This window comes from Lampetra fluviatilis, chromosome 7 (genome assembly GCF_964198595.1).
Source record: "Lampetra fluviatilis chromosome 7, kcLamFluv1.1, whole genome shotgun sequence".
Classification (NCBI taxonomy): domain Eukaryota; kingdom Metazoa; phylum Chordata; class Hyperoartia; order Petromyzontiformes; family Petromyzontidae; genus Lampetra; species Lampetra fluviatilis.
Genome location: NC_136281.1, coordinates 18327139 through 18353279, shown reverse-complemented (window position 1 = coordinate 18353279; position 26141 = coordinate 18327139). Strand labels below are relative to the sequence as shown.

Sequence of the window (26141 nt, the reverse complement as noted above, 5' to 3'; positions counted from 1 at the left end):
CCTGAACAAACTGTCGGGGCAAGTGCGATTTGCGAACACTCGCACACCAATGTCCACAGAAAGACGCGCACACAGACACGAGTCGCTAAGGCTTCCTGGACCGATAAGAGTCGAGGTTTCAAAACTGCAAGTTCCATCATCATTAAAACTATCTCGGGTCCTTGCGTCAAGCGTAAACACGCAGCGCGATAGCCGGCGACTCGTGCTGACCGGGTCACCCAGTTCAACTCCACCGCACCCAGCCCCACGAGGCACGCAACTCAAGCAGGCAACTTTCACCGCAGGCAACTCCCAGCAACCCGCTGGGTAACGAGGTCAACTAGAAGTGACGTTTCATCCACTCCAGTGTTTTTGCTTGTTTACCCAGAGAGACCTTGGTGAGTCTCGTGACTCTTTTTCAGGAGGGTCCTGCAACATGTCGAGGTAGGAGACGGTGATTATTCATAATACACACAGCCTACGTGTTAAACAGACGATGATTAATATGAATTTTCTAATTGAATAGTTTTCGGGTACTTTTTTTCAAATTTGGACAAGGCGAATGACGGCACAGATTTCTATGGTTAGCCCACAACCGCAGTATTAATCAGCACGGCTGCTGGATTCGAACCTCTGCATCAAGGAGCGGTGAACACGCCACTGCAGGGCCACCGCCCAAAATGACCAAATCACCTGTAACCCGATCGATCGCTCCAGATTCACAAAGCTAAGCAGGTTTGAGCCTGGACGATGTTTGGATTTGACCAACCGTGCCCAACAAGGATTGTCAGACGGTTTCCGTGCTACGTAACGAGCAGTCGGAGAGCAACGCAGCTAAATCCATTGTTGTGCCGTGCGTCCACGCTCCCAGCCTTCACCAACGGGCACGGGTCCGCAAGGTCGCTGCGATATGGCGGAACGTGCCTCGGGTGATGGTGGTGGTGGTGGTGGTGACGGTGGTGGTGGTGGTGACGGTGGTGGTGACGGTGGTGGTGACGGTGGTGGTGGTGGTGGTGGTGACGGTGGTGGTGACGGTGGTGATGGTGGTGGTGATGGTGGTGATGGTGGTGGTGGTGACGGTGGTGGTGGTGACGGTGGTGACGGTGGTGACGGTGGTGATGGTGGTGATGGTAGTGGTGACGGTGGTGGTGGTGGTGGTGGTGACGGTGGTGATGGTGGTGGTGGTGACGGTGGTGGTGGTGACGGTGGTGGTGACGGTGGTGATGGTGGTGATGGTGGTGGTGGTGACGGTGGTGGTGGTGGTGGTGGTGACGGTGGTGGTGGTGACGGTGGTAGTGGTGGTGACGGTGGTGGTGGTGACGGTGGTGGTGGTGACGGTGGTGGTGACGGTGGTGACGGTGGTGGTGGTGACGGTGGTGACGGTGGTGGTGGTGACGGTGGTGGTGACGGTGGTGGTGGTGACGGTGGTGGTGACGGTGGTGGTGGTGACGGTGGTGGTGACGGTGGTGGTGGTGGTGGTGGTGGTGACGGTGGTGGTGGTGGTGGTGACGGTGGTGGTGGTGGTGACGGTGGTGGTGGTGACGGTGGTGGTGGTGACGGTGGTGGTGGTGACGGTGGTGGTGGTGGTGGTGGTGACGGTGGTGGTGGTGGTGGTAACCGCACGGGGCTGGCGAGGGTGCCACGCTGTAGAACGCCGGCCCGGGTCGGCTCTTCCTGTGCACTGCCGGTGAAGTCTCCTCCTCTCGCAGGGCGAGTCGCAATATTTTTTATGAAGATTTTTTTGCATATTTCTTACTTTTTCCAATAACACAATAAGGCCATTTCTAACGTCATTAAAATTATTTGATTGCTTAAAAATGCGGTACTTTCTGCCTCACGTAGGAACCTTAAGCTAAATCTGTCACAGGAATTTCCATTGCATGTCACTGCAGGTGTTTCTAAAGCCTCTCTTTCTGTGCTGGGCAATGGGTGTTGATCACATCACGTGACAGTCTTCACAATTCGTTACTTTCCCATTCTCAGCTCCACCAGTGGGCGAATTTCATATTTGTGATGACGCGCCGTCCCGTGTTAATCACCGACGTGGAGATGTACGATCAAATGGCTCGCACGTCGATAGATTACAAGGCCGAGTGCATGTGCTGCCTGAGTAGCCCCTCGTGCTTGTGGTACCATTGTACAATCCATGACCGTCAGCCACCACTTCCTACACAAGTAGCAACAGCCACCACTCATCCACATATACAAGTCAGTGGAAGTAACGTCATCACAGAGATTGTGCCAGGCTAGGTGCACTTGAGGCCACTTGGTGTGGTCAAGGTTGGCTGACAGGTCATGGGGCAGACCAAAGTGTCCTGAGGAATTGTGCTTTCCATCTCCACACACACAAAATATGGCCTTCAAAATCAACGCAATTAGACAATCGCCCGAAATGTATTACAATACACTAATCAATACAGCCCTGTAATCGACTTTATATAATGTGCATATTCAATTTCATTCAGCGCTTGACGGAAATTTCAATTAAATACAACGATAAATTACAAAATCTAATTTTAGATCATAAAAAAACTGGGACAAAATGAATCTCCATATTGTCGCATTTGAAATGCGGTGGTGGAATGTGGCGTTCATGGCAGAGGGCTGATGGTGGACGAGGGGCGGGAGAGCAAGCAGCCATCGGTGGGAGTGACACAAAGAGTTGAGCGATGAGTGGTGGTGGGAGAGTGGTGGTGGGAGAGTGAGTGGTGGAGAGTGAGTGGTGTGGAGAAAGAGTGCTGCTGGCAGAGTGAGTAGTGTCGAAAGTGGTAAGTGGTGCAAGAGTGAGAAATCACTGACCAGTGGTTGGTTGTCGGAGTGAATGGTAGTAAAGTGAGTGGAGGTGAAAGGGTGAATGATACAGCGGGTGAGTGAATGGTAGTAAAGTGAGTGGAGGTGAAAGGGTGAATGATACAGCGGGTGAGTGAATGGTAGGAAAGTGAGTGGAGGTGAAAGGGTGAATGATACAGCGGGTAAGTGAATGGTAGTAAAGTGAGTGGAGGTGAAAGGGTGAATGATACAGCGGGTGAGTGAATGGTAGGAAAGTGAGTGGAGGTGAAAGGGTGAATGATACAGCGGGTGAGTGAATGGTAGTAAAGTGAGTGGAGGTGAAAAGGTGAATGATACAGCGGGTGAGTGAATGGTAGGAAAGTGAGTGGAGGTGAAAGGGTGAATGATACAGCGGGTGAGTGAATGGTAGGAAAGTGAGTGGAGGTGAAAGGGTGAATGATACAGCGGGTAAGTGAATGGTAGTAAAGTGAGTGGAGGTGAAAGGGTGAATGATACAGCGGGTAAGTGAATGGTAGGAAAGTGAGTGGAGGTGAAAGGGTGAATGATACAGCGGGTAAGTGAATGGTAGTAAAGTGAGTGGAGGTGAAAGGGTGAATGATACAGCGGGTGAGTGAGTGGGATAAGAGTGAGCAATGAGCAGTGTGAGCTCGTTACTCCGGGTTGAGGAGGCTGCAAACTCCACCTCGGGTTTTCTAGTCGCGGGTGATAACGCGTGCAGGTGGACTGAGTAGCTAGAATGCAATGGCAGTGAATTCTCAGGTGAACTGCTCAGGTGGGCACCCACCACTGGCTCATTACCACGCCGTGTTACAATTATATATTCGTCTCCCTGTACGCAGCCAAATGCCAGATCACGCACCCAGGTACAGAGATGACCAAATCACCTGGAACGTGCCCAATCTCATCAGATCATGGAAGCTAAGTGGGTTTGAAACTGCATAATACTTGAATGGACAACCACCGTGCACAAGAAGGAAGTTAAATGATAACCGGTAAAATGATAAAATTTTCAGATGCCATTACCGGCTACAAGAGTCTGCAACAGGGAACTGTGTCCAGGGCTGTGCACGTAGACGGCACCCGGAACCGAAAAACCCGAGGTGGACTCCGTTGCACCTTCCACCTGAGTCCACAGACGGCGGCCACAGACGGCGGCTGGCGACCAGAGAATACACGGAGCCAGAGAGATCGGCCTGAAGAGGAGCACGTGAGAGAACGCGGAGTGCCGTGGCGTGAAGGACCATAGAGGCCGTGGCCATGGGCAGCACGAAGCCACACGGAGCAATGCCACCCCGGTCTCTAGAGCTTGGCGGTGCAGGCCACTTCCCGCATGAGCAGAGAAGAGTTGATGTCGGTGATGCAGTGGCAGCCTGCGCAACGCAGTCGGCAGAGACACAACGATAACACAACATCACAAGACGGAGATGAACACCACAACTCCTCGATGGGATGTCCCAGATTGCCTATGCAACTCCTCTTATTATGAGTGATTGGTGGCTCAGCCGTCCGCTCCCAGTCCGCCCATCATCATTGTCATCGTCTGTTGTTGTAGGGGTGGAGGGGTGGAGTGGTGGCGTAGTGGTGAGTGCACTGCACTCCTGAACCGAAGTCCGGCTTAGAGATGCTTTACTTGGTGACCATTACGGGCCTCTCGTGCTGAATCTCGCTCCTGTCACAACATTGAGCTGTCACGAGTAGCCTGTGGCCTACGTGTGGCTTGGGTGCGAGAGGTGTAGGTGAGTGGGGGTGTGAGGGGTGTAGGTGAGTGGGGGGTGAGGGGTGTAGGTGAGTGGGGGTGCGAGGGGTGTAGGTGAGTAGGGGGTGAGGGGTGTAGGTGAGTGGGGGTGCGAGGGGTGTAGGTGAGTGGGAGTGCGAGGCGTGTAGGTGAGTGGGGTGTGAGGGGTGTAGGTGAGTGGGGTGTGAGGGGTGTAGGTGAGTGGGGGTGCGAGGGGTGTAGGTGAGTGGGAGTGCGAGGCGTGTAGGTGAGTGGGGTGTGAGGGGTGTAGGTGAGTGGGGTGTGAGGGGTGTAGGTGAGTGGGGGTGCGAGGGGTGTAGGTGAGTGGGGTGTGAGGGGTGTAGGTGAGTGGGAGTGCGAGGGGTGTAGGTGAGTGTGAGTGTGAGGGGTGTAGGTGAGTGGGGGTGCGAGGGGTGTAGGTGAGTGGGTGTCTTGCCTCACGGCAGATGTGGAGCGTGTGTTCACAGGAAGTTCCTGTTTTTTGATGCTAATGTTGGTCACGTGACCAGGAAGTGACGATGTTAGATTTCCACTGTACCACGCGGGCGTCAGCCATTACACAGATAAGTCAAGATGGCGGCACGCATCGCATCTCAGTGAGACCACAGCCGCACTTGTCCATTGTGGGAGCTTAAGAAGCATTATCTGTAAGTTGTTTATATTCCTATAATATTGGAAATGCTGTTGTAATGTTGGAATGACCGTTACAGCAATGTAAATGCCTTTATGGTGCCGTTAAGTTGTTGTAGTAAATACGAGGCCTAGTTAGTAACGAAGCCTGTGACTTTCCTTATTGTGGATGTTACTTGTGATTTAGTAGGTCGAGTCAGACTTGTGCCTATGTTGCGATCCTGAGAGTGATGACGAAGTATCTCATCCACAGTTTAGTGTTAAGTGTAATGCTGTACATTTGGGGTGCAGTGGGATGAATACACTATGTGCCTGTATGCAACGCACCAGCTTGTGCCTTTGTCTAGTTGTTCAGGGGTAATGTGGGGGCCTGGTCCTTCCAGGATCTATTGTTATCTAAGACAATGTTCTGATGCTGTGGTGTTCATTGTGTGGGTGTTTCCGGATTATAACAGATGCTGTATCTGTGTTTTCTCACCAGTTTTACCTGTTAAGATCAATAAATGACGATCGGAGTTGGACGGTCATCCTGGCTCCGAGGGTTTATTGAACACATGGTTATCTACTCGACTAGCGGTGCAACGCAGCGCACGGCGAGGCCGAGATAGTGGGAGTGCGAGGGGGTAGGTGAGTGGGGGGTGAGGGGTGTAGGTGAGTGGGAGTGTGAGGGGGTAGGTGAGTGGGGGGTGAGGGGTGTAGGTGAGTGGGGGTGTGAGGGGGTAGGTGAGTGGGGGTGCGAGGGGTGTAGGTGAGTGGGAGTGCAAGGGGGTAGGTGAGTGGGGGTGCGAGGGGTGTAGGTGAGTGGGAGTGCGAGGGGGTAGGTGAGTGGGGGTGCGAGGGGTGTAGGTGAGTGGGAGTGCGAGGGGGTAGGTGAGTGGGGGTGCGAGGGGTGTAGGTGAGTGGGAGTGCGAGGGGGTAGGTGAGTGGGGGGTGAGGGGTGTAGGTGAGTGGGGGGTGAGGGGTATAGGTGAGTGGGGGTGCGAGGGGTGTAGGTGAGTGGGGGGTGAGGGGTGTAGGTGAGTGGGGGTGCGAGGAGTGTAGGTGAGTGGGAGTGTGAGGGGTGTAGGTGAGTGGGGGTGTGAGGGGTGTAGGTGAGTGGGGGTGCGAGGGGTGTAGGTGAGTGGGAGTGTGAGGGGTGTAGGTGAGTGGGGGTGTGAGGGGTGTAGATGAGTGGGGTGTGAGGGGTGTAGGTGAGTGGGAGTGCGAGGGGGTAGGTGAGTGGGGGTGCGAGGGGTGTAGGTGAGTGGGAGTGCGAGGAGGTAGGTGAGTGGGGGGTGAGGGGTGTAGGTGAGTGGGGGGTGAGGGGTATAGGTGAGTGGGGGTGCGAGGGGTGTAGGTGAGTGGGGGGTGAGGGGTGTAGGGGAGTGGGGGTGCGAGGGGTGTAGGTGAGTGGGAGTGTGAGGGATGTAGGTGAGTGGGGGTGCGAGGGGTGTAGGTGAGTGGGGGTGTGAGGGGTGTAGGTGAGTGGGAGTGTGAGGGGGTAGGTGAGTGGGAGTGTGAGGGGTGTAGGTGAGTGTGAGTGTGAGGGGTGTAGGTGAGTGGGGGGTGAGGGGTGTAGGTGAGTGGGAGTGCGAGGGGTGTAGGTGAGTGGGGTGTCAGGGGTGTAGGTGAGTGGGGGGTGAGGGGTGTAGGTGAGTGGGGGTGCGAGGGGTGTAGGTGAGTGGGGGGTGAGGGGTGTAGGTGAGTGGGGTGTGAGGGGTGTAGGTGAGTGGGGGGTGAGGGGTGTAGGTGAGTGGGGGTGTGAGGGGTGTAGGTGAGTGGGGGGTGAGGGGTGTAGGTGAGTGGGGGGTGAGGGGTGTAGGTGAGTGGGGGTGCGAGGGGTGTAGGTGAGTGGGAGTGCGAGGGGGTAGGTGAGTGGGGGGTGAGGGGTGTAGGTGAGTGGGGGTGTGAGGGGGTAGGTGAGTGGGGGTGCGAGGGGTGTAGGTGAGTGGGAGTGCGAGGGGGTAGGTGAGTGGGGGTGCGAGGGGTGTAGGTGAGTGGGAGTGCGAGGGGGTAGGTAAGTGGGGGTGCGAGGGGTGTAGGTGAGTGGGAGTGCGAGGGGGTAGGTGAGTGGGGTGTGAGGGGTGTAGGTGAGTGGGGGTGCGAGGGGTGTAGGTGAGTGGGGGTGTGAGGGGTGTAGGTGAGTGGGCGTGCGAGGGGGTAGGTGAGTGGGGGTGTGAGGGGTGTAGGTGAGTGGGAGTGCGAGGGGGTAGGTGAGTGGGGGGTGAGGGGTGTAGGTGAGTGGGGGGTGAGGGGTATAGGTGAGTGGGGGTGCGAGGAGTGTAGGTGAGTGGGGGGTGAGGGGTGTAGGTGAGTGGGAGTGCGAGGGGTGTAGGTGAATGTGAGGGGTGTAGGTGAGTGGGGGGTGAGGGGTGTAGGTGAGTGGGAGTGCGAGGGGTGTAGGTGAGTGGGGGGTGAGGGGTGTAGGTGAGTGGGGGTGCGAGGGGTGTAGGTGAGTGGGAGTGTGAGGGGTGTAGGTGAGTGGGAGTGTGAGGGGTGTAGGTGAGTGGGGGTGCGAGGGGTCTAGGTGAGTGGGGGTGCGAGGGGTGTAGGTGAGTGGGAGTGCGAGGGGGTAGGTGAGTGGGGGTGCGAGGGGTGTAGGTGAGTGTGAGTGCGAGGGGGTAGGTGAGTGGGGGGTGAGGGGTGTAGGTGAGTGGGGGGTGAGGGGTATAGGTGAGTGGGGGTGCGAGGGGTGTAGGTGAGTGGGGGGTGAGGGGTGTAGGTGAGTGGGGGTGCGAGGGGTGTAGGTGAGTGGGAGTGTGAGGGGTGTAGGTGAGTGGGGGTGTGAGGGGTGTAGGTGAGTGGGGGTGCGAGGGGTGTAGGTGAGTGGGGGTGTGAGGGGTGTAGGTGAGTGGGAGTGTGAGGGGGTAGGTGAGTGGGAGTGTGAGGGGTGTAGGTGAGTGTGAGTGTGAGGGGTGTAGGTGAGTGGGGGTGTGAGGGGTGTAGGTGAGTGGGGGTGTGAGGGGTGTAGGTAAGTGGGAGTGCGAGGGGTGTAGGTGAGTGGGGGGTGAGGGGTGTAGGTGAGTGGGGGTGCGAGGGGTGTAGGTGAGTGGGGGGTGAGGGGTGTAGGTGAGTGGGGGGTGAGGGGTGTAGGTGAGTGGGGGTGTGAGGGGTGTAGGTGAGTGGGGGGTGAGGGGTGTAGGTGAGTGGGGGGTGACGGTTGTAGGTGAGTGGGGGTGCGAGGGGTGTAGGTGAGTGGGGGTGTGAGGGGTGTAGGTGAGTGGGGGGTGAGGGGTGAAGGTGAGTGGGGGGTGTAGGTGAGTGGGGGTGCGAGGGGTGTAGGTGAGTGGGGGTGTGAGGGGTGTAGGTGAGTGGGGGGTGAGGGGTGTAGGTGAGTGGGGGGTGAGGGGTGTAGGTGAGTGGGGTGTGAGGGGTGTAGGTGAGTGGGGGGTGAGGGGTGTAGGTGAGTGGGGGTACGAGGGGTGTAGGTGAGTGGGGGTGCAAGGGGTGTAGGTGAGTGGGAGTGCGAGGGGTGTAGGTGAGTGGGGTGTGAGGGGTGTAGGTGAGTGGGGGTGCGAGGGGTGTAGGTGAGTGGGGTGTGAGGGGTGTAGGTGAGTGGGAGTGCGAGGAGTGTAGGTGAGTGGGGTGTGAGGGGTGTAGGTGAGTGGGGTGTGAGGGGTGTAGGTGAGTGGGAGTGTGAGGGGTGTAGGTGAGTGGGGTGTGAGGGGTGTAGGTGAGTGGGAGTGCGAGGGGTGTAGGTGAGTGGGGTGTGAGGGGTGTAGGTGAGTAGGGGTGCGATGGGTGTAGGTGAGTGGGAGTGCGAGGGGGTAGGTGAGTGGGGGTGCGAGGGGTGTAGGTGAGTGGGGGTGTGAGGGGTGTAGGTGAGTGGGAGTGCGAGGGGGTAGGTGAGTGGGGGTGCGAGGGGTGTAGGTGAGTGGGAGTGCGAGGGGGTAGGTGAGTGGGGGGTGAGGGGTGTAGGTGAGTGGGGGGTGAGGGGTATAAGCGAGTGGGGGTGCGAGGGGTGTAGGTGAGTGGGGGGTCAGGGGTGTAGGTGAGTGGGAGTGCGAGGGGTGTAGGTGAGTGGGGGGTGAGGGGTGTAGGTGAGTGGGAGTGCGAGGGGTGTAGGTGAGTGGGAGTGTGAGGGGTGTAGGTGAGTGGGGGGTGAGGGGTGTAGGTGAGTGGGGGTGCGAGGGGTGTAGGTGAGTGGGAGTGTGAGGGGTGTAGGTGAGTGGGAGTGTGAGGGGTGTAGGTGAGTGGGGGTGCGAGGGGTGTAGGTGAGTGGGGGTGCGAGGGGTGTAGGTGAGTGGGAGTGCGAGGGGTGTAGGTGAGTGGGGGGTGAGGGGTGTAGGTGAGTGGGAGTGTGAGGGGGTAGGTGAGTGGGAGTGTGAGGGGTGTAGGTGAGTGTGAGTGTGAAGGGTGTAGGTGAGTGGGGGTGTGAGGGGTGTAGGTGAGTGGGGGTGTGAGGGGTGTAGGTGAGTGGGGGTGTGAGGGGTGTAGGTGAGTGGGGGGTGAGGGGTGTAGGTGAGTGGGGGTGCGAGGGGTGTAGGTGAGTGGGGTGTGAGGGGTGTAGGTGAGTGGGGGGTGAGGGGTGTAGGTGAGTGGGGGTGCGAGGGGTGTAGGTGAGTGGGGGTGTGAGGGGTGTAGGTGAGTGGGGTGTGAGGGGTGTAGGTGAGTGTGAGTGCGAGGGGTGTAGGTGAGTGGGGGTGTGAGGGGTGTAGGTGAGTGGGGGTGTGAGGGGTGTAGGTGAGTGGGGGGTGAGGGGTGTAGGTGAGTGGGGGTGCGAGGGGTGTAGGTGAGTGGGGGTGTGAGGGGTGTAGGTGAGTGGGGTGTGAGGGGTGTAGGTGAGTGGGAGTGCGAGGGGTGTAGGTGAGTGGGGTGTGAGGGGTGTAGGTGAGTGGGGGGTGAGGGGTGTAGGTGAGTGGGGGTGCGAGGGGTGTAGATGAGTGGGGTGTGAGGGGTGTAGGTGAGTGGGGATGCGAGGGGTGTAGGTGAGTGGGGTGTGAGGGGTGTAGGTGAGTGGGGTGTGAGGGGTGTAGGTGAGTGGGGGTGTGAGGGGTGTAGGTGAGTGGGGGTGCGAGGGGTGTAGGTTAGTGGGGTGTGAGGGGTGTAGGTGAGTGGGGTGTGAGGGGTGTAGATGAGTGGGGTGTGAGGGGTGTAGGTGAGTGGGAGTGTGAGGGGTGTAGGTGAGTGGGGTGTGAGGGGTGTAGGTGAGTGGGGGTGCGAGGGGTGTAGGTGAGTGGGGTGTGAGGGGTGTAGGTGAGTGGGAGTGTGAGGGGTGTAGGTGAGTGGGGGTGTGAGGGGTGTAGGTGAGTGGGGTGTGAGGGGTGTAGGTGAGTGGGAGTGTGAGGGGTGTAGGTGAGTGGGGGGTGAGGGGTGTAGGTGAGTGGGGGTGCGAGGGGTGTAGGTGAGTGGGGTGTGAGGGGTGTAGGTGAGTGGGGATGCGAGGGGTGTAGGTGAGTGGGGTGTGAGGGGTGTAGGTGAGTGGGGGTGTGAGTGGTGTAGGTGAGTGGGGGTGCGAGGGGTGTAGGTTAGTGGGGTGTGAGGGGTGTAGGTGAGTGGGGTGTGAGGGGTGTAGGTGAGTGGGAGTGCGAGGGGTGTAGGTGAGTGGGAGTGCGAGGGGTGTAGGTGAGTGTGAGTGTGAGGGGTGTAGGTGAGTGGGGGGTGAGGGGTGTAGGTGAGTGGGAGTGTAAGGGGGTAGGTGAGTGGGAGTGTGAGGGGTGTAGGTGAGTGTGAGTGTGAAGGGTGTAGGTGAGTGGGGGTGTGAGGGGTGTAGGTGAATGGGGGTGAGGGGTGTAGGTGAGTGGGGGTGCGAGGGGTGTAGGTGAGTGGGGTGTGAGGGGTGTAGGTGAGTGGGGGGTGAGGGGTGTAGGTGAGTGGGGGTGCGAGGGGTGTAGGTGAGTGGGGGTGTGAGGGGTGTAGGTGAGTGGGGTGTGAGGGGTGTAGGTGAGTGGGAGTGCGAGGGGTGTAGGTGAGTGTGAGTGCGAGGGGTGTAGGTGAGTGGGGGTGTGAGGGGTGTAGGTGAGTGGGGGTGTGAGGGGTGTAGGTGAGTGGGGGGTGAGGGGTGTAGGTGAGTGGGGGTGCGAGGGGTGTAGGTGAGTGGGGGTGTGAGGGGTGTAGGTGAGTGGGGTGTGAGGGGTGTAGGTGAGTGGGAGTGCGAGGGGTGTAGGTGAGTGGGGTGTGAGGGGTGTAGGTGAGTGGGGGGTGAGGGGTGTAGGTGAGTGGGGGTGCGAGGGGTGTAGGTGAGTGGGGTGTGAGGGGTGTAGGTGAGTGGGGATGCGAGGGGTGTAGGTGAGTGGGGTGTGAGGGGTGTAGGTGAGTGGGGTGTTAGGGGTGTAGGTGAGTGGGGGTGTGAGGGGTGTAGGTGAGTGGGGGTGCGAGGGGTGTAGGTTAGTGGGGTGTGAGGGGTGTAGGTGAGTGGGGTGTGAGGGGTGTAGGTGAGTGGGGTGTGAGGGGTGTAGGTGAGTGGGAGTGTGAGGGGTGTAGGTGAGTGGGGTGTGAGGGGTGTAGGTGAGTGGGGGTGCGAGGGGTGTAGGTGAGTGGGGTGTGAGGGGTGTAGGTGAGTGGGAGTGTGAGGGGTGTAGGTGAGTGGGGGTGCGAGGGGTGTAGGTGAGTGGGGTGTGAGGGGTGTAGGTGAGTGTGAGTGTGAGGGGTGTAGGTGAGTGGGGGGTGAGGGGTGTAGGTGAGTGGGAGTGCGAGGGGTGTAGGTGAGTGGGGTGTGAGGGGTGTAGGTGAGTGGGGGTGCGAGGGGTGTAGGTGAGTGGGGTGTGAGGGGTGTAGGTGAGTGGGAGTGTGAGGGGTGTAGGTGAGTGGGGGTGTGAGGGGTGTAGGTGAGTGGGGTGTGAGGGGTGTAGGTGAGTGTGAGTGTGAGGGGTGTAGGTGAGTGGGGGGTGAGGGGTGTAGGTGAGTGGGGGTGCGAGGGGTGTAGGTGAGTGGGGTGTGAGGGGTGTAGGTGAGTGGGGATGCGAGGGGTGTAGGTGAGTGGGGTGTGAGGGGTGTAGGTGAGTGGGGTGTGAGGGGTGTAGGTGAGTGGGGGTGTGAGGGGTGTAGGTGAGTGGGGGTGCGAGGGGTGTAGGTTAGTGGGGTGTGAGGGGTGTAGGTGAGTGGGGTGTGAGGGGTGTAGGTGAGTGGGGTGTGAGGGGTGTAGGTGAGTGGGAGTGTGAGGGGTGTAGGTGAGTGGGGTGTGAGGGGTGTAGGTGAGTGGGGGTGCGAGGGGTGTAGGTGAGTGGGGTGTGAGGGGTGTAGGTGAGTGGGGGTGTGAGGGGTGTAGGTGAGTGGGGTGTGAGGGGTGTAGGTGAGTGTGAGTGTGAGGGGTGTAGGTGAGTGGGAGTGTGAGGGGTGTAGGTGAGTGGGGGTGTAAGGGGTGTAGGTCAGTGGGGTGTGAGGGGTGTAGGTGAGTGGGGGTGTGAGGGGTGTAGGTGAGTGGGGGTGTGAGGGGTGTAGGTGAGTGGGGTGTGAGGGGTGTAGGTGAGTGGGGGGTGAGGGGTGTGAAGGGTGTAGGTGAGTGGGCGTGTGAGGGGTGTAGGTGAGTGGGGGGTGAGGGGTGTGAGGGGTGTAGGTGAGTGGGGTGTGAGGGGTGTAGGTGAGTGGGAGTGTGAGGGGTGTAGGTGAGTGGGGTGTGAGGGGTGTAGGTGAGTGGGGGTGTGAGGGGTGTAGGTGAGTGGGGTGTGAGGGGTGTAGGTGAGTGGGAGTGTGAGGGGTGTAGGTGAGTGGGGGTGTGAGGGGTGTAGGTGAGTGGGGTGTGAGGGGTGTAGGTGAGTGTGAGTGTGAGGGGTGTAGGTGAGTGGGGGTGTGAGGGGTGTAGGTGAGTGGGGGGTGAGGGGTGTGAACGGTGTAGGTGAGTGGGGGTGTGAGGGGTGTAGGTGAGTGGGGGTGTGAGGGGGGTAGGTGAGTGGGGGGTGAGGAGTGTGAGGGGTGTAGGTGAGTGGGGGTGTGAGGGGTATAGGTGAGTGGGGGTATGAGGGGTGTAGGTGAGTTGGGTTTGAGAAGTAGCCATACCTGCAAGAGCCATTGCCAGAATAAGCTCTTCTCGAATCATGGTGAGGGCTTTTTTCACTCCCTCTTCACCCTGAAGCACACCACCACCACAATAAGCATCTTCCATTGTTATCAATATCAACACAATCACCACACACATTATCTAAACCATTGCCATCATTATCACCTATCTTGATTTTTTTCAACAAGTCATTTATTACACCACCACCATAAGCATCATCAATAGCTTTGCAGGTTTACATCATCCAGCAGTGGATCGATGAAGGGCCGTACACATACAGTGCTAGAGGTGGGGCACTACCACTCGTTTTTTAAATACAGTTGCCGAGCACAGGGCCCAAGGGCCAAAACACGTTGAGTGGCCAACAACAAACAGCAACAACATCAAACAGAGTTCAGTTAATTTCATTTCACTTTTCTCGTTTCCCACTTAATTTTCACCCAAACTCGGGTTGTACCCAAATAACAGCTTTGTCGAGTTAAGATAATCACATCAACAATATTAAAGTATCAACATAATACTCCGCGAAATGCGTCTTACACAGGGTCGGTAGGAAAACATAAAAAGTCGAGGTTGTATCACTGCCAGTGCAACGCAAGAGATAATTTTCTCTCCAAACTTTACTTTCAGTCAGAGTTCCCTCTCGGGGTCACGAGCCGATCGGTCTGGGGCTCGCGACCCCGAGAAGCACGCTGTGCCAATCGGGCAACGTCCCCCTCCGCTGATAAACTCCTCCCAATGCCTCTATTTGGCGACTCCTCGCGTGATAAAAACGCTCGCAACACGAGGAATATCGCTCTGGCGGCCCTAATGGGGTCCGCAGCTGCACGCACTGGGTCAGGGGACCCACGGGAGACCAGGGACTCGATCGAGCAGCCAGGGTTAGAGCCAGCCCGAGAGAGCGAGCGAGGCAGCGAGCACGAGAGAGTGGGAGAGCGAGAGAGCCAGCGAGAGAGCGACTGAGAGAGAGCACGTCCCAGAGAGCGTGCGCGAGAGCACAAGAGAGAGTGAGTGAGTGTAAGAGAATGAGCGTGAGAGAGTGAGAGAGAGAGTGAGAGAGAGAGGGCGAGAGGGCAAGAGAGCGAGTGAGAGAGAGCACGTCCGAGAGAGCGTGCGCGAGAGCACAAGAGAGAGTGAGAGTGAGTGAGTGTAAGAGAATGAGCGTGAGAGAGCGAGAGAGCGAGCGTGAGAGAGAGAGAGTGAGAGAGCGAGAGAACGAGCGTGAGAGAGAGAGAGGGCGAGAGAGAGAGAGACAGCGTTACGTCGGCCAGGTCTGTTCGCATCACAGACACAAAACAATTTGCCTCGTCGGAGGAAATAGAAGCAACCAAATAAGCAGACAATTGACCTCTTTCCGATATCTGTGTCACATCTTCTATACTGTATAGTTTTACATTGAACTAGAACCCATATTTAACAGATGGGGGGGGTTCCTTTCCTATAAATATTTGGAAGTTCATCAGCATTGCTTCAAGCAAGAACGACTCTGGTGATGAGACACTGGACGTTGAAGCTGGTACAGAATTTGCTTGTGGTGAACCAATGCTGTAGAACTGCCCAATGTTTATAGACCACCACTCCTCTCTCTGTTAGATACAGGTCTTAGTTTGACGCAAAACTAAATCGTACATAACAAAATATTATAATTTGCTTTATTGAAAATATAAGTAACTCAATAATTTAGCAGACAATCCAGCTCTTTTCCATATCCGTCCCTCCACATACACAAAATGTCTTTTTAAACATACAGTGCAAATGGAAAGGCAGCAAGGACGATTTCACATTCTTCGAGAGGCCTCTTGGGCCTCAGAAAAAGACTTCGTAGCTGGGAGGTGGAGAGAGGGAAAAGCTATCACTCGGCTCCTCCCTCCATGAGCCCTGCCCACTTTTACTTAGCCACGCCCAGTCAGCCGCGAGCACTCACCCACACGGTCGTGAGTGGCCTTCCACTCGCTCTTTCAGATGTTATAATAATACCATAATACGTATTTATCCAGGAGAGGCACACTGAGTCGTATGACTCTTTTTCAGGAGGGTCCTGCATTATGATTTTAAGTTGTTTTCAGCCAATTAATGATGAGTGTTGATACCTTGGTGGATACCAGAGCACCCAGAGAAAACCCCACACACGTGAGGAAGCAACACTCTATCCCATAACAGATGGCAGCAGATGACCATTAGTCCACTTGCTGTACTGCCTTCTCCTGGCGACTCAGGGTATGGCACCTCGACGCCCACGGGAAGGGAGGTTCACAGCAAGTGTGCGATCCACCAACCCCCGCTCACAGGCCCCAGCAGCTCCATGACCGGCGACGCGCTCGTCTCGTGTAGCCCCGCCCCCATCCCCGTAGCGTGACTCCAGCACGAGGCCAGGAAACTTGAAAACTGGCAAATGCCAAACTTAGTGTACATGTAATGTAGTAACTTGGCGGGAGACGACCTTACGGGTAGCACACTCTTTATTAACACCAACTTATATTACACGGGTGGCTAACTGCAGCCTTAACCCACGGGGTTCCCCTGGCTACACCCACACGGGCTCTCACGCCCCGTAGCTTCTCGGAACCCACCCGTCTGGGGTGTCCGTCTCGACTCTGGGTCCCACAGCCTCGTCCCACATGGACGTCAGACCACGGGTCCCACAGTCTCGCCTCCGAGCCACACAGGGTCCCAGCCCTTACAAGGACAGCGGGACTAGGGGTCTCAGGGCCCTACCTCTTCAACTCCGTCTTCGATCTTCAACTGGTTATCAACTCCCCGAGTGCTCCCGCGCGCCCCCCTTTATAGTCCTTCATGCGGACGTCGCTAAGAGCACCCACCCCAGTTGACTAATCACTGCGCGCTGCCCACGATCCTATTTCCCACCTTGTGTCAGCGCGCACAACCACGCACCCCACGCCGCCCCGTGATCTATCACTGTCGGCGCGCGTCAACACCACCACTACACACACACCTCACGGGGGACACGGGGACAGACTTCCCAGAAAGCGAATCTGTCCCGGCCAAAGCAGAACATGAGTGAAGCTTCGAGAAAGGGGGTAGAAATGGGGAGCGGGGAGGGGGTAGGGGTGGGGGTTACATTGTACGCGAGGCCCCACACGACGGGCCTCCCGATGAACACGGCACGGGCCCCGAGCGCCAGGGCCTTGAGCACGTCGGTGCCGCGGCGCACGCCCCCGTCCAGGTACACCTCCACCTGGCCGCCCACCGCCGCCACCACCTCAGGCAGCGCGTCCAGCTGGTCGCGGGGCACAGGGGGCAGTGGAGGGGAACTTTGTTCAATGTTTTCCCTCTGCGTGGAGATGGAACATCTCACTTGCAAGGGTGTCCGTTAATGAGTCAGAGTGATTTCGTGCTGGAATGAGAATTGAGGCATACGGATAGTTACACTAATAGCTCGTGGGTAACAGAAAACCCCTTCTATAATCACACACAATATTTACGACTAAATAAACTCATTTATACCAAAAGTACAACATTGCATTGTGGGAAGATGTATTCTTGCGAGCTCAAGGCACGATCTACCCAGCAATGCATTCCTGGGCCCAGGCCGGTAAAACCCTTCTCAAGCATTCCCGACAATGCTTAGGTGGAGAAGTCTAAGAAATCGTATGTGAGGTAAGCACACACACAATACTAAAATAAATAAACTCAAACGATTAGTGGAGGTGCATGTGTACCGATAGTGCTCTCGGTGTTTTGATCAGCGTATCGGTTAAAATGAAGATGCACAGAGTCGCATCTTCTCCAATGCCACTGAAAGACGATGCCTGGTGGTCTACACTGATTGCCGGAGTTCCACGTTGTGAGGTGGGGGGGTTATCAGCGAGGCGTGAAGTTGACATTTGAGCCCTCTTGAAACAAGGCGGTACTCCAAGATGAAAAAAAACTTGGGCACCGATAAAAAAAGGCCAGACGCAAGGAGGCAGTGCAAACACGATCCTCCACTGCCACCTATCTGCAGCGCCTGGCTGATGCACACACAGAATTCAAAGTTTCAACCAAGTGAGCGCAAGAGTGAATGAGTGACTGGATGAAGGATTTTGTCATTATGTGAGGGAGTGGGCGATAATAAATATGATTGTGTGATGGAGCGAATGATGGAGTGAACGAGTGAGTAATGTTTATCGATGTTACCCAAGCGAGCGAGTGAGTGAGTGGTGTAACTCACTGTGGCTGCGACTCCGTCCAGCTGCCGAGCGCCGTGGTTGGACACCACGATGCCGTTGACTCCATGCCGCACTGCCTCCTTCGCATCCTCGGCTGCTCAGCACAAACAACAGCGGCAGCACCAATAACCACGGTCCGCCACCAAGCGAAGGTGACGTCACTGCGGCACTCGTGCCAGGTTACGTGCACTATGAGGCCACATCCGCAGCAGATCACAGTGTACACACACGCACACGTGGTGCAAGTGCAGCAATGATCAGCGTCGCAATGTAGATATTTGCTAACGCATTGGTTATAACGATGACGGCAGTGATAAATATTGATCATGTCGACCATTATGACTACGCCGATGACAGTGACGAGGACGATGCTGATGTTCACGACTGCCACCCCAGCCATGGCCCCGTCGTTTGTGGCATTTGCCGCCCGCGTGGACGGTGGCCCCCACCCATGCCAGGCGCCGCGTGCCTGTCAGGATGCCCTTGAGCACCACGGGCAGGGCGGTGAGCGAGCGCAGCCACGACACGTGCTCCCAGCAGAGGCCCGGCTCGATGGCGCGCGTCACGTACGTCGCGAGCCCCGACCCGCCTCCGCCACTCTCCTTGTCCAACTCCGACAGCTCGGGCGACGTGAAGTTGGCCAGCCTGGGTGGGTGGGGGGGGGGAGCACAGCGCGACGCTCACCCGTGGGGGCTCCGAGGCCCCCTGCGTGCGGCGAGCCAGCACCAGTGGGGCTCACGTCACAACCCAAGCTGCCGAGCGGTACGGAGGGTGGCACACGTCGTTGAAGACTGTGCCCACGAACGGAAATCAGCAGTGACCCGAGGACAACGCCGCATTCTGCAAACAATGAAGCCGCCGCCGCCTGACTTGGAGCGAACGCACGAGCTAAATAAAGGGGGAACCTAAGACTGGAATTCGCACGGCCCTCGCCGACACAAGGCCTCCGATGTCAAAACGCCTTGCAAACTTGGAATTGAGATTTTTGCAGCCACGATTCAAATTCATACTTCAAATCTATCTGCAGTATGACCGCACGTGCGCGACTTCACCAGTGCAGGAGCGTAACACGACGGTGAACGTTAGCCGCGAGTGTCGCTGGACCGCTCACAGCGTGCAATGGTGCACGTCGCTGACTGGAGACTCGCAGCAGCAGTAGTAGAATGCAAATCAGCAGCAGTTTAGTTCATCAAACGCCATATGTCATCAGGGTCGCCTGATATCCTTTAAGCTTCCTTCAGGCCAAGTGGGTTTATTTATTAGTCACCGCAAGCATCTAAGCCACACTAATCAGGTACTCAATGAGAATATTTTCTACTTGAAAAGGTGTTTCAAATTTAACTTGCGCAGTCACTTCTGTCACGACAAGGGCCTATTGTAGGTACAGAAGTGAGTGCGGTGTGTGTGTGTGTTTTGTGGTGTGTGTGTGTTAATGCGGTGTGTGGGTGTTAATTCGGTTGCTCACCAATGATTCTCAAGACCAAGATGTCGTCATTTGGCCAGAGCCAACTGATGCTACACCTGTTGGGCAGTTGACAATAGACCTCCCAGATCTGCCCTGACAGTCTCCCACCATTTGGCCTAAGGTCTCCCAAGAAGATAATTGCTGTCAATGTAGCAGATGATGACAATGATTATGACGATGGTGATAATGATGACAATGTTAATTAAATGTTGCCGGCGATGACAATTTAACAATGACAATTTAAGAATGACAACTCCTATGAGCAATTTTCCATATCGATGACCCCCCCCCCCGACCACGACTCCCCTTCCTGCGAGTCCCCCTCGAGCCTGCCGCCGGTGCCCCCAGTGCCTCCGGCCCATGCCACCCCCGCCCCCCCCCCCCCCCCCCCCCGAGTACCGCAGGTGATCGGGCATGGAGAAGCGGTTGCGCTCGTCGGCGAGGCGCCGGCCGGGCCGCGGCGTGTCCACGGTGAGGAAGATGGCGCCGTAGCCCTCTCGCTCCGCGCGCCGCACCAGCGCCTCGGTGGCGTCGCGGTCCCGGTACACGTAGAGCTGCAGCCAGCGCACAGGAGGGGGGGCGCCGCTGCTCGGGACGGCGGCCGCCACCTCCTCCACGCTCGCCGTCGCCCACGAGCTCAGCTGCATGCCCGTGCCGAGCGCAGCGCACGCTGCAGGGACCGCGGAGGCAATGGGAGCGGCGGTGAACACGACGTCCCCCACAGTGCCCACTCTCAAGGGGCACTATCAGGGCAGGAGCCCACCTGGGAGCGGGCGCTGTGCGTACGCCGCTCGTTTAGGTGATTTCTCAGAAAGGAAGAACCGAGTCGACAACCCCTGACCAGGATCTGAATTTGCAACCTTCTTGACCAGCATCAGCAATTGATATCAACAATAACAACGATGATTCAGAATGTTTTTGTTCACTCCGAGAGAGAATGATCCAAATGTGAGAATCCACAGACAAGCCGATAGGCAACCAGAAGCAGCACCAACAACTGCCCAAGCACTCTGGTCCTGTATCGGGATGTTTACTTCTGTATGTTGAACTTCTTTAGTAGCCCACTGTGCTATCCAACCTACTCACGCGTATTACTCGCAGGAGGATACCAGCGTACGCGGAAAAAAAACGTGTGTGAGTGGGGTAACACCCCGTCACTGTACAAATGGAATACAGATGGAAATGGATCTACTTGCTGTACTGCTACGACGATGGCTAAAGCGACGGCGAAGACGACTACGACGACGACCGGCGCGATGCCTGCCCGGGCGCTCACCGCGCGCCGTCGCCAGCTCCCCGTCCGGGTGGGCCATGCGCTGCATCGCCGTGGGCGCCACGGCCACGGGGAAGCTGAGCGAGCGGCCCAGCACCGAGACGCGAGTGTCCACCGTGGTGACCCCACGCAGCACACGCGGCCGCAGCCGCCACCTGCGCGTCGGACAGCGCGGGAGGTCGCGAGATTTCAACTTCACTGCTGGTGTCAAATTGCAGCCTTTCCCTGCAAGCAGTGAGGTGAGTGAGTGAGCGAGTCGGACTGAGTATATTTTTAAGTTAATGTATACAGAGCCCAAAGGCCCATTACATCACGATTATAAAAGTTGTAATCGTTGAGAGTTAACACGTTTATTGAATTGAGTAAGGTTAATATAAGAGCTTGGGAAAAGTGACGATGGGAAAGAGTGGAGCAGAGCAAGGAAAGAAGCAGATACAGAAGTGTTGTGACCTAGTGTGGTGAGTGGGTGAATGGGTGAAGGAGTGTGTGGGTGGGTGTAGGAGTGGGTGAGTGGGTGGGTGAGTGGGTGGGTGAAGGAGTGTGTTGCTGTGACCTGCAGTGTGGTGAGTGGGTGGGTGGGTGAGTTGGTGAGTGTGTGGTGAGTGGGTGAATGGGTGAAGGTGTGAGTGGGTGGGTGAGTGTGTTAGTGGGTGGGTGTGTGGTGAGTGGGTGGGTGTGTGGTGAGTGGGTGAGTGGGTGGGTGAGTGTGTGGTGAGTGTGTGGTGAGTGGGTGAGTGGGTGAAGGTGTGAGTGGGTGGGTGAGTGTGTTAGTGGGTGGGTGGGTGTGTGAGTGGGTGTGTGAGTGTGTGGTGAGTGGGTGAGTGGGTGAAGGAGTGTGTGAGTGGGTGGGTGAGTGGGTGGGTGAGTGTGTGTGGGTGAAGGAGTGTGTTGCCATGACCTGCAGTGTGGTGAGTGGGTGAATTGGTGGGTGAGTGGGTGGGTGAAGGAGTGTGTTGCAGTGACCTGCAGTGTGGTGAGTGGGTGGGTGAGTGGGTGGGTGAGTGTGTGGTGAGTGGGTGAGTGTGTGGTGAGTGGGTGAGTGTGTGAGTGGGTGGATGAGTGGGTGGGGAGTGGATGAGTGGGTGAGTGGGTGGGTGAGTGTGTGTGTGGGTGAAGGAGTGTGTTGCCGTGACCTGCAGTGTTGGCAGCGGTTGGACACAGCGTGGATCAGACGAAACGATCAGTGTCAGGTAGCCCTCATCATGGGTGGAGGATGCTCACGCGAACAGACACGACAGGTGTTTCAACTTCATTCTAACTTGTGCTTTGTACAGCAGCAGCAGTGTGTTGTCCCGCTCCGTGCATGACGTGTTTGCGTATGCATCGCATTGTTCATCACGGAGCGTGTGTTCTCTGGGCTGTCTGAAGGGTGAGCGGCACTCCTCCACCTGGAGAAGGCCGCCACGTTGTCCCGGAGCGTGACCTCGCCGTCGGCCCCGGAGCGGTAGTAGTCGTAAACGGCGCGCGGAAGCTTCGCCCGCGCCGCCTCCTCGAAGTCGTCCAGGCACACGGGCGCCGGCGAGCTCATGTCGACGGCAAACGGCGGCACTGCAATGGGCCGAGAGGAGGGCGATGTGGGCCTCAATGGGATCAGCATACGGCCAAACGAGATGCTATCCCTAGCCCTAACCACGCTGACCAATCAGATCCCAGCCCTTACCTTACTCGTCAATTGCATTGTCATTGTCCTTGCTACACTGTCGAACAAAACCATTACCATTGTCCTGCCATTTACCCAACAAGTCGGTAACACTGAGGATAGCAGCACCTGATGCTTATATAGATAAGGCGACCAATCCTACAGAGAAACAAATCACAGTCATTTGCTGCTCGAATCTTTTGTTTCCAGCCCTGAGCCAGTGGTGGGAATTCCACATTACTATGAAGAGTTCAGGTCTATCCATAGGACAACACTTTACTTCCCCACAAATCGAAGCAGTATTTGTTTAACGCGGTATCAGCATTAAGTGAAAATCGCGTTAAGCGAAGAGATCTCCCCATAAATAAAGTAACGATAACGTTTGGCGAGATACAATGTACGCACACGCAGTAAGATGGCGGGACAAATCACTGAGGGTACACCGCCACATTGCTGCATCGCTGCACCGCTCAGACGCGCCGCTCAAGAAAGTCATCGACTGCTCAGAAACCGCGTTATAAAAGGGGGAACGCGTTCCGCGCTGTTCCCTAATGGAAGAACCGCATTTTAGGTAAACCGTGCGTTGAGTTACCGTACTAATGGGCTGTCAACCCCCAACCAGGGGTTTTAACTTAATTTCCAATTGTGAGCCACTCTGCCGGTATATTTATTGTTGTTTCCTTGGGGAAATCAACTGCGTGAACCGTATTTTCATTTGAAGAAAGTAATCATGAAGGTAAAATAAAGCATGTTATCGGATTATTGCTGCACGCAAGATGACAAACTTCGGTGAGGCTGGCCGCAACACCACAAACGTGCACAGTCAAATCCTTGATCTCAGCGCTCCTGCCCAATGAAGCAGCCTAGGGCAAGTTTGTCAGATAAGAAACAAATACCATGGTAATGTGGAATTCCCACCACCGGATCTGCATAGCCACGAGTGGAGATGAGCATTGACCCAAGGACCCAACTGAGCACTTTGGCGTGCAGTGAAACCACCAGTGATGGGGAACCGAAGGGCTCACAAGTGACGCCATCACATATAGCCCTCTATTTAAGGAATGAAACAGGATTCCTCCACAAATCTGGCTGTCGCCTGATGAAGCTAGTTGTAATTACTGGCGAAACATCGTACTCAGATTGTAAATGTTATGGCCTTGCTATCCAACACACCGGTTAGTGCTGTACTAGTGACGAACTGGCCACATTCTGTTTAGGTGACCTTACTAATTGTCTGTCGGGTGGTGGCGGGTTTAACAACACATTTACGCGAACCCAAAAAAATAACTGTATTATTAAGTGGTCACATTTGAGAAGTACAACTCTCAACACTGCTCAGCCATGCGTGGTGCACTCACTCACCACCTCGACAAGAAGAGCAGTGCAGACGCAGCGGAAACGCAGCGGGGTCGTCGTCGTCGTCAAACGCCGTCTGTGCCTCTCTGCCTGCTCCCAAAGGGTCTCGATGGGTGCTGCTTCATCAGCAAATTCCAGCACAGGGGGCGTCGGCTATTCATTAACTTCCACAAGCAAACAAGTGTATCATGGACAGATTTAATGAGAAACAGACTACACACAATCCAGAGCAAAATCCTCTCACTGTGCTACGGTTTGGTCCATGAAACAAAATAAGAATTCGCGTCATTGTGGAGAATGCAAGCAAGGTAATAAATAATCAGGCAAGTCGTCTCCGAATGATATCGGCCCCTCCACATAGACAATGTAAGTGTTTTTTTAACACATCAGCCACACGGCTTTCTGCAAATTATTAACATTAGCAGCTTTGATTTCATCGAAGCAAACTCTGGACCAGTTTCCACATTCAGTGTCTCATCAGCAGTCGGGGGCTTGCTTAAACCAATACCAGTGAACTGCCAGACGTTTAAAGACAAATAACCTCCGAGATATGGGTCCTCATCAGGGCGACGTAACTTGTTGTTAACGTGAGGAACTCTTGCACCGGGCTAAGTGCAGTGGCACGAGTTTGTGATGCGACAGTTGGTTGCCGAGGTGGTCAATGAGATGGCAAAATAGCATCGATTCTCACACCCAGGTACCTCCGATTAGAACGGTTGCAAAGAAGTTAAACAAATATCGTCTCTACTCTTCTTGTGTGTGACACGTCCCCTTTGGCCATTTCCCTCAAACCGCACGACTTTTAAAGTCCTTCCCATTCTCATTTCCGAAGCTCAATTCAAGAACGTGGCGACTCTTGACCTTGTACAACCTCAATACTGCTGCTTGTTGCTGGCCACTTGACCTTTTGGGCTTCAGCTCAACAATCGTGTTAAAAAAGAGACCGCCAGTGGTCCTCGTGAACTCTGTATTAAATTATATTCTTAGCTACGATGGCTGCAATCCGTTCAGGAACCAAATACCAATGTTAAGATCTGTTGGTCACGACGAGGGCTTCAGGGGAGATAGTTCGTGTAGTTTTACAATTCCTCCTCCTCCTCCATTGAAGGAGTGCAGACGACAGTGGCTTACACTCTGGTCCATAGTAAAGAAGCACCAGGAATGATGCTGTCAGCTGAGTGAGGCTGCTGTTCACCACTGGCTTTTATTGTGCTCTCAAACTCTTCAATGTTTTCTCATGAAACCACCACACAAGCAGAGTTTCAAGTTAACGATTGACAAATTCCCTGCATGTCTCCAGCATGTAAACTCTAGAATCAAACATGAGGCCACTGCAATCAGCTGTCAACAGCTGTGATTATGTGCCATAAATGTCAATTCAAGCCCATTACGCTTACAATCCTAAATGGAGTATTCAAACTCAATGAGGCATTTCTGGTTATATATATTTTAAAAAACCTTTCCATGCCTTAAATAATGTCCTATACAACACAGGCAACAGGTCCTTTATTTTAAAATGTTTATTATGAAATGTGAGCAAATGAATTGGTGCATTACAAGCATGGGCTAATCAAAGGGTTTAACACTTTAATGTCGGTGCAGGAAATGTGTCCATTCTGTTTTAAATTTAAAATCTTACTGAGAATGATTTTCAGTTCCCAAGATGCCACCCCTTTTAGCCAGGGGGCCTTTCCCGTCGAGCACGATGCACCGACACCCACTGTACTACCGTGCTTCTCCTGCATGACATATTTTAATGATTCATCTTCATATTGAAACTTTCCTCACGAAACAGTCTACGGGGAAGGAAATCATATATGCAGGGATATGTATTTTGCCAAATATGCCAAACATTGCATTTCTTCATGATGAAAGGGATGAGCAGAGAAGATTACTGGAGATGCAGAAATGTAACAGATTTTTACTTCATTCCAGGCAGTGACCAGTCCTGCAAAACTATGTTATTCTTAATTTTAGTAATGTGAGAACTTCAGAAGAATTCATATACACCTTCATGTAACTGCCATACCTTCCCGTAACTGAAAAGCACTTCCCCAGTGGCTATTACCTGTCGTGTGGCATAGTGAACATTCCACTGTAGACCACAAAGCATGCTAGGCAGTTGTCTGAACTCATCACTGAATTGATCATTTGCTTAAAAAAAGTATTGTAACATGTCAGAGCACAGAAGAAAATTGACTCCAAATACACGGACATTCAAACGAAAAAGGTCAATGGTTATTGGTTTTGAGTTACTCGGGAGTAATGCCACATTCGTAAAGCTTGGCTTAAATTTAATACTTCCCATCAACCTCGTCAAGTGATGTTAACTTGACCACTGCCCATTGCATGGTCACACAGGAGGTAGAAACGCGAAACACCAAGCAGCCAAAGTGATTGCCACTCAGCTATAATGTTCTTTCAGTTGCTTTTCCAATGCTATACGATGACGATGCTCTAGTAAACCTTGTCTAGGTATAAACGCAATGATTTACTCCTGGAAGGTTGCCAACACACTGAGCCACTGCAACCATCAGGCCTTTGGAACCATCATCATATGTCCCCTGGGACAATTGGGCCCAATTAATATCCCCTCTGCGTCTCTCTGGCTCCCGTTTCCTTCTACTTGTGTGCAGCATCGCTAAGCACTCGTTGTAACTTGTCTGTATCACTGCAGGCTTTACCTCATCTCCACAAGTTTGTTTTCACTGCCAGAGATTTCCTTATTTCATGGTATTTCAGTTTGAGGTTTAGAAACTCCTAGAATCCTTCTCAGCAGCCAGGCGATTCAAACCACGAGACTATTAAACCTGAAGGTGGAATCAAGGTCAAGATGTGAACCCTCCAGTGCTGTATTCCAGGATCACGCGGTGATCAGTAATCGCGTAGTTTGACGATACCACAGACAGTTCAAATGGAGGGCTCATCATAGGCAGGGCTCCTAGCAAGCTGTGAACAAAATTATACAGCACTGCTTGGAGCAGCTGTGATGGTTGAGCAACTTAAAACTGTTCTATTTTATGTGCTGGTTTCCTCGAGCCATGCCAGTTTCTTCCCTCATAAAAAAACTCGAAAACAATAATTGGTCATACATCCCAAAGCAGGATCATTCTGAAAAAGGGTCTTGAAAATCTGTGAGGATTTCCTGGATAAATAACAGACAATATTATCACGATTATAAACACATGAA

The 26141-nt window shown here is 54.9% G+C and overlaps 1 protein-coding gene across 2 annotated transcripts; it reads right to left on the bottom strand.

Moving 5' to 3' along the window:
* Positions 1-2457: 2457 nt before the first annotated feature.
* Positions 2458-23236, bottom strand: HAO1 (hydroxyacid oxidase 1). Of its 2 annotated transcripts, XM_078858005.1 has the most exons (9): positions 22958-23236; positions 21345-21504; positions 19960-20111; positions 19083-19353; positions 17688-17863; positions 17221-17312; positions 16129-16287; positions 13049-13118; positions 2458-4139 (listed from the first exon to the last, which is right to left on the bottom strand). In XM_078858005.1, exons 2-9 carry the CDS (start codon positions 21482-21484, stop codon positions 4069-4071), a joined length of 1131 nt encoding a protein of 376 aa, XP_078714131.1. In that variant the 5' UTR covers positions 21485-21504; positions 22958-23236; the 3' UTR covers positions 2458-4068. The 2 variants fall into 2 exon arrangements, with proteins under 2 accessions (XP_078714131.1, XP_078714132.1); XM_078858006.1 differs by lacking the exon at positions 16129-16287.
* Between the last annotated feature and the right edge of the window lie 2905 nt (positions 23237-26141).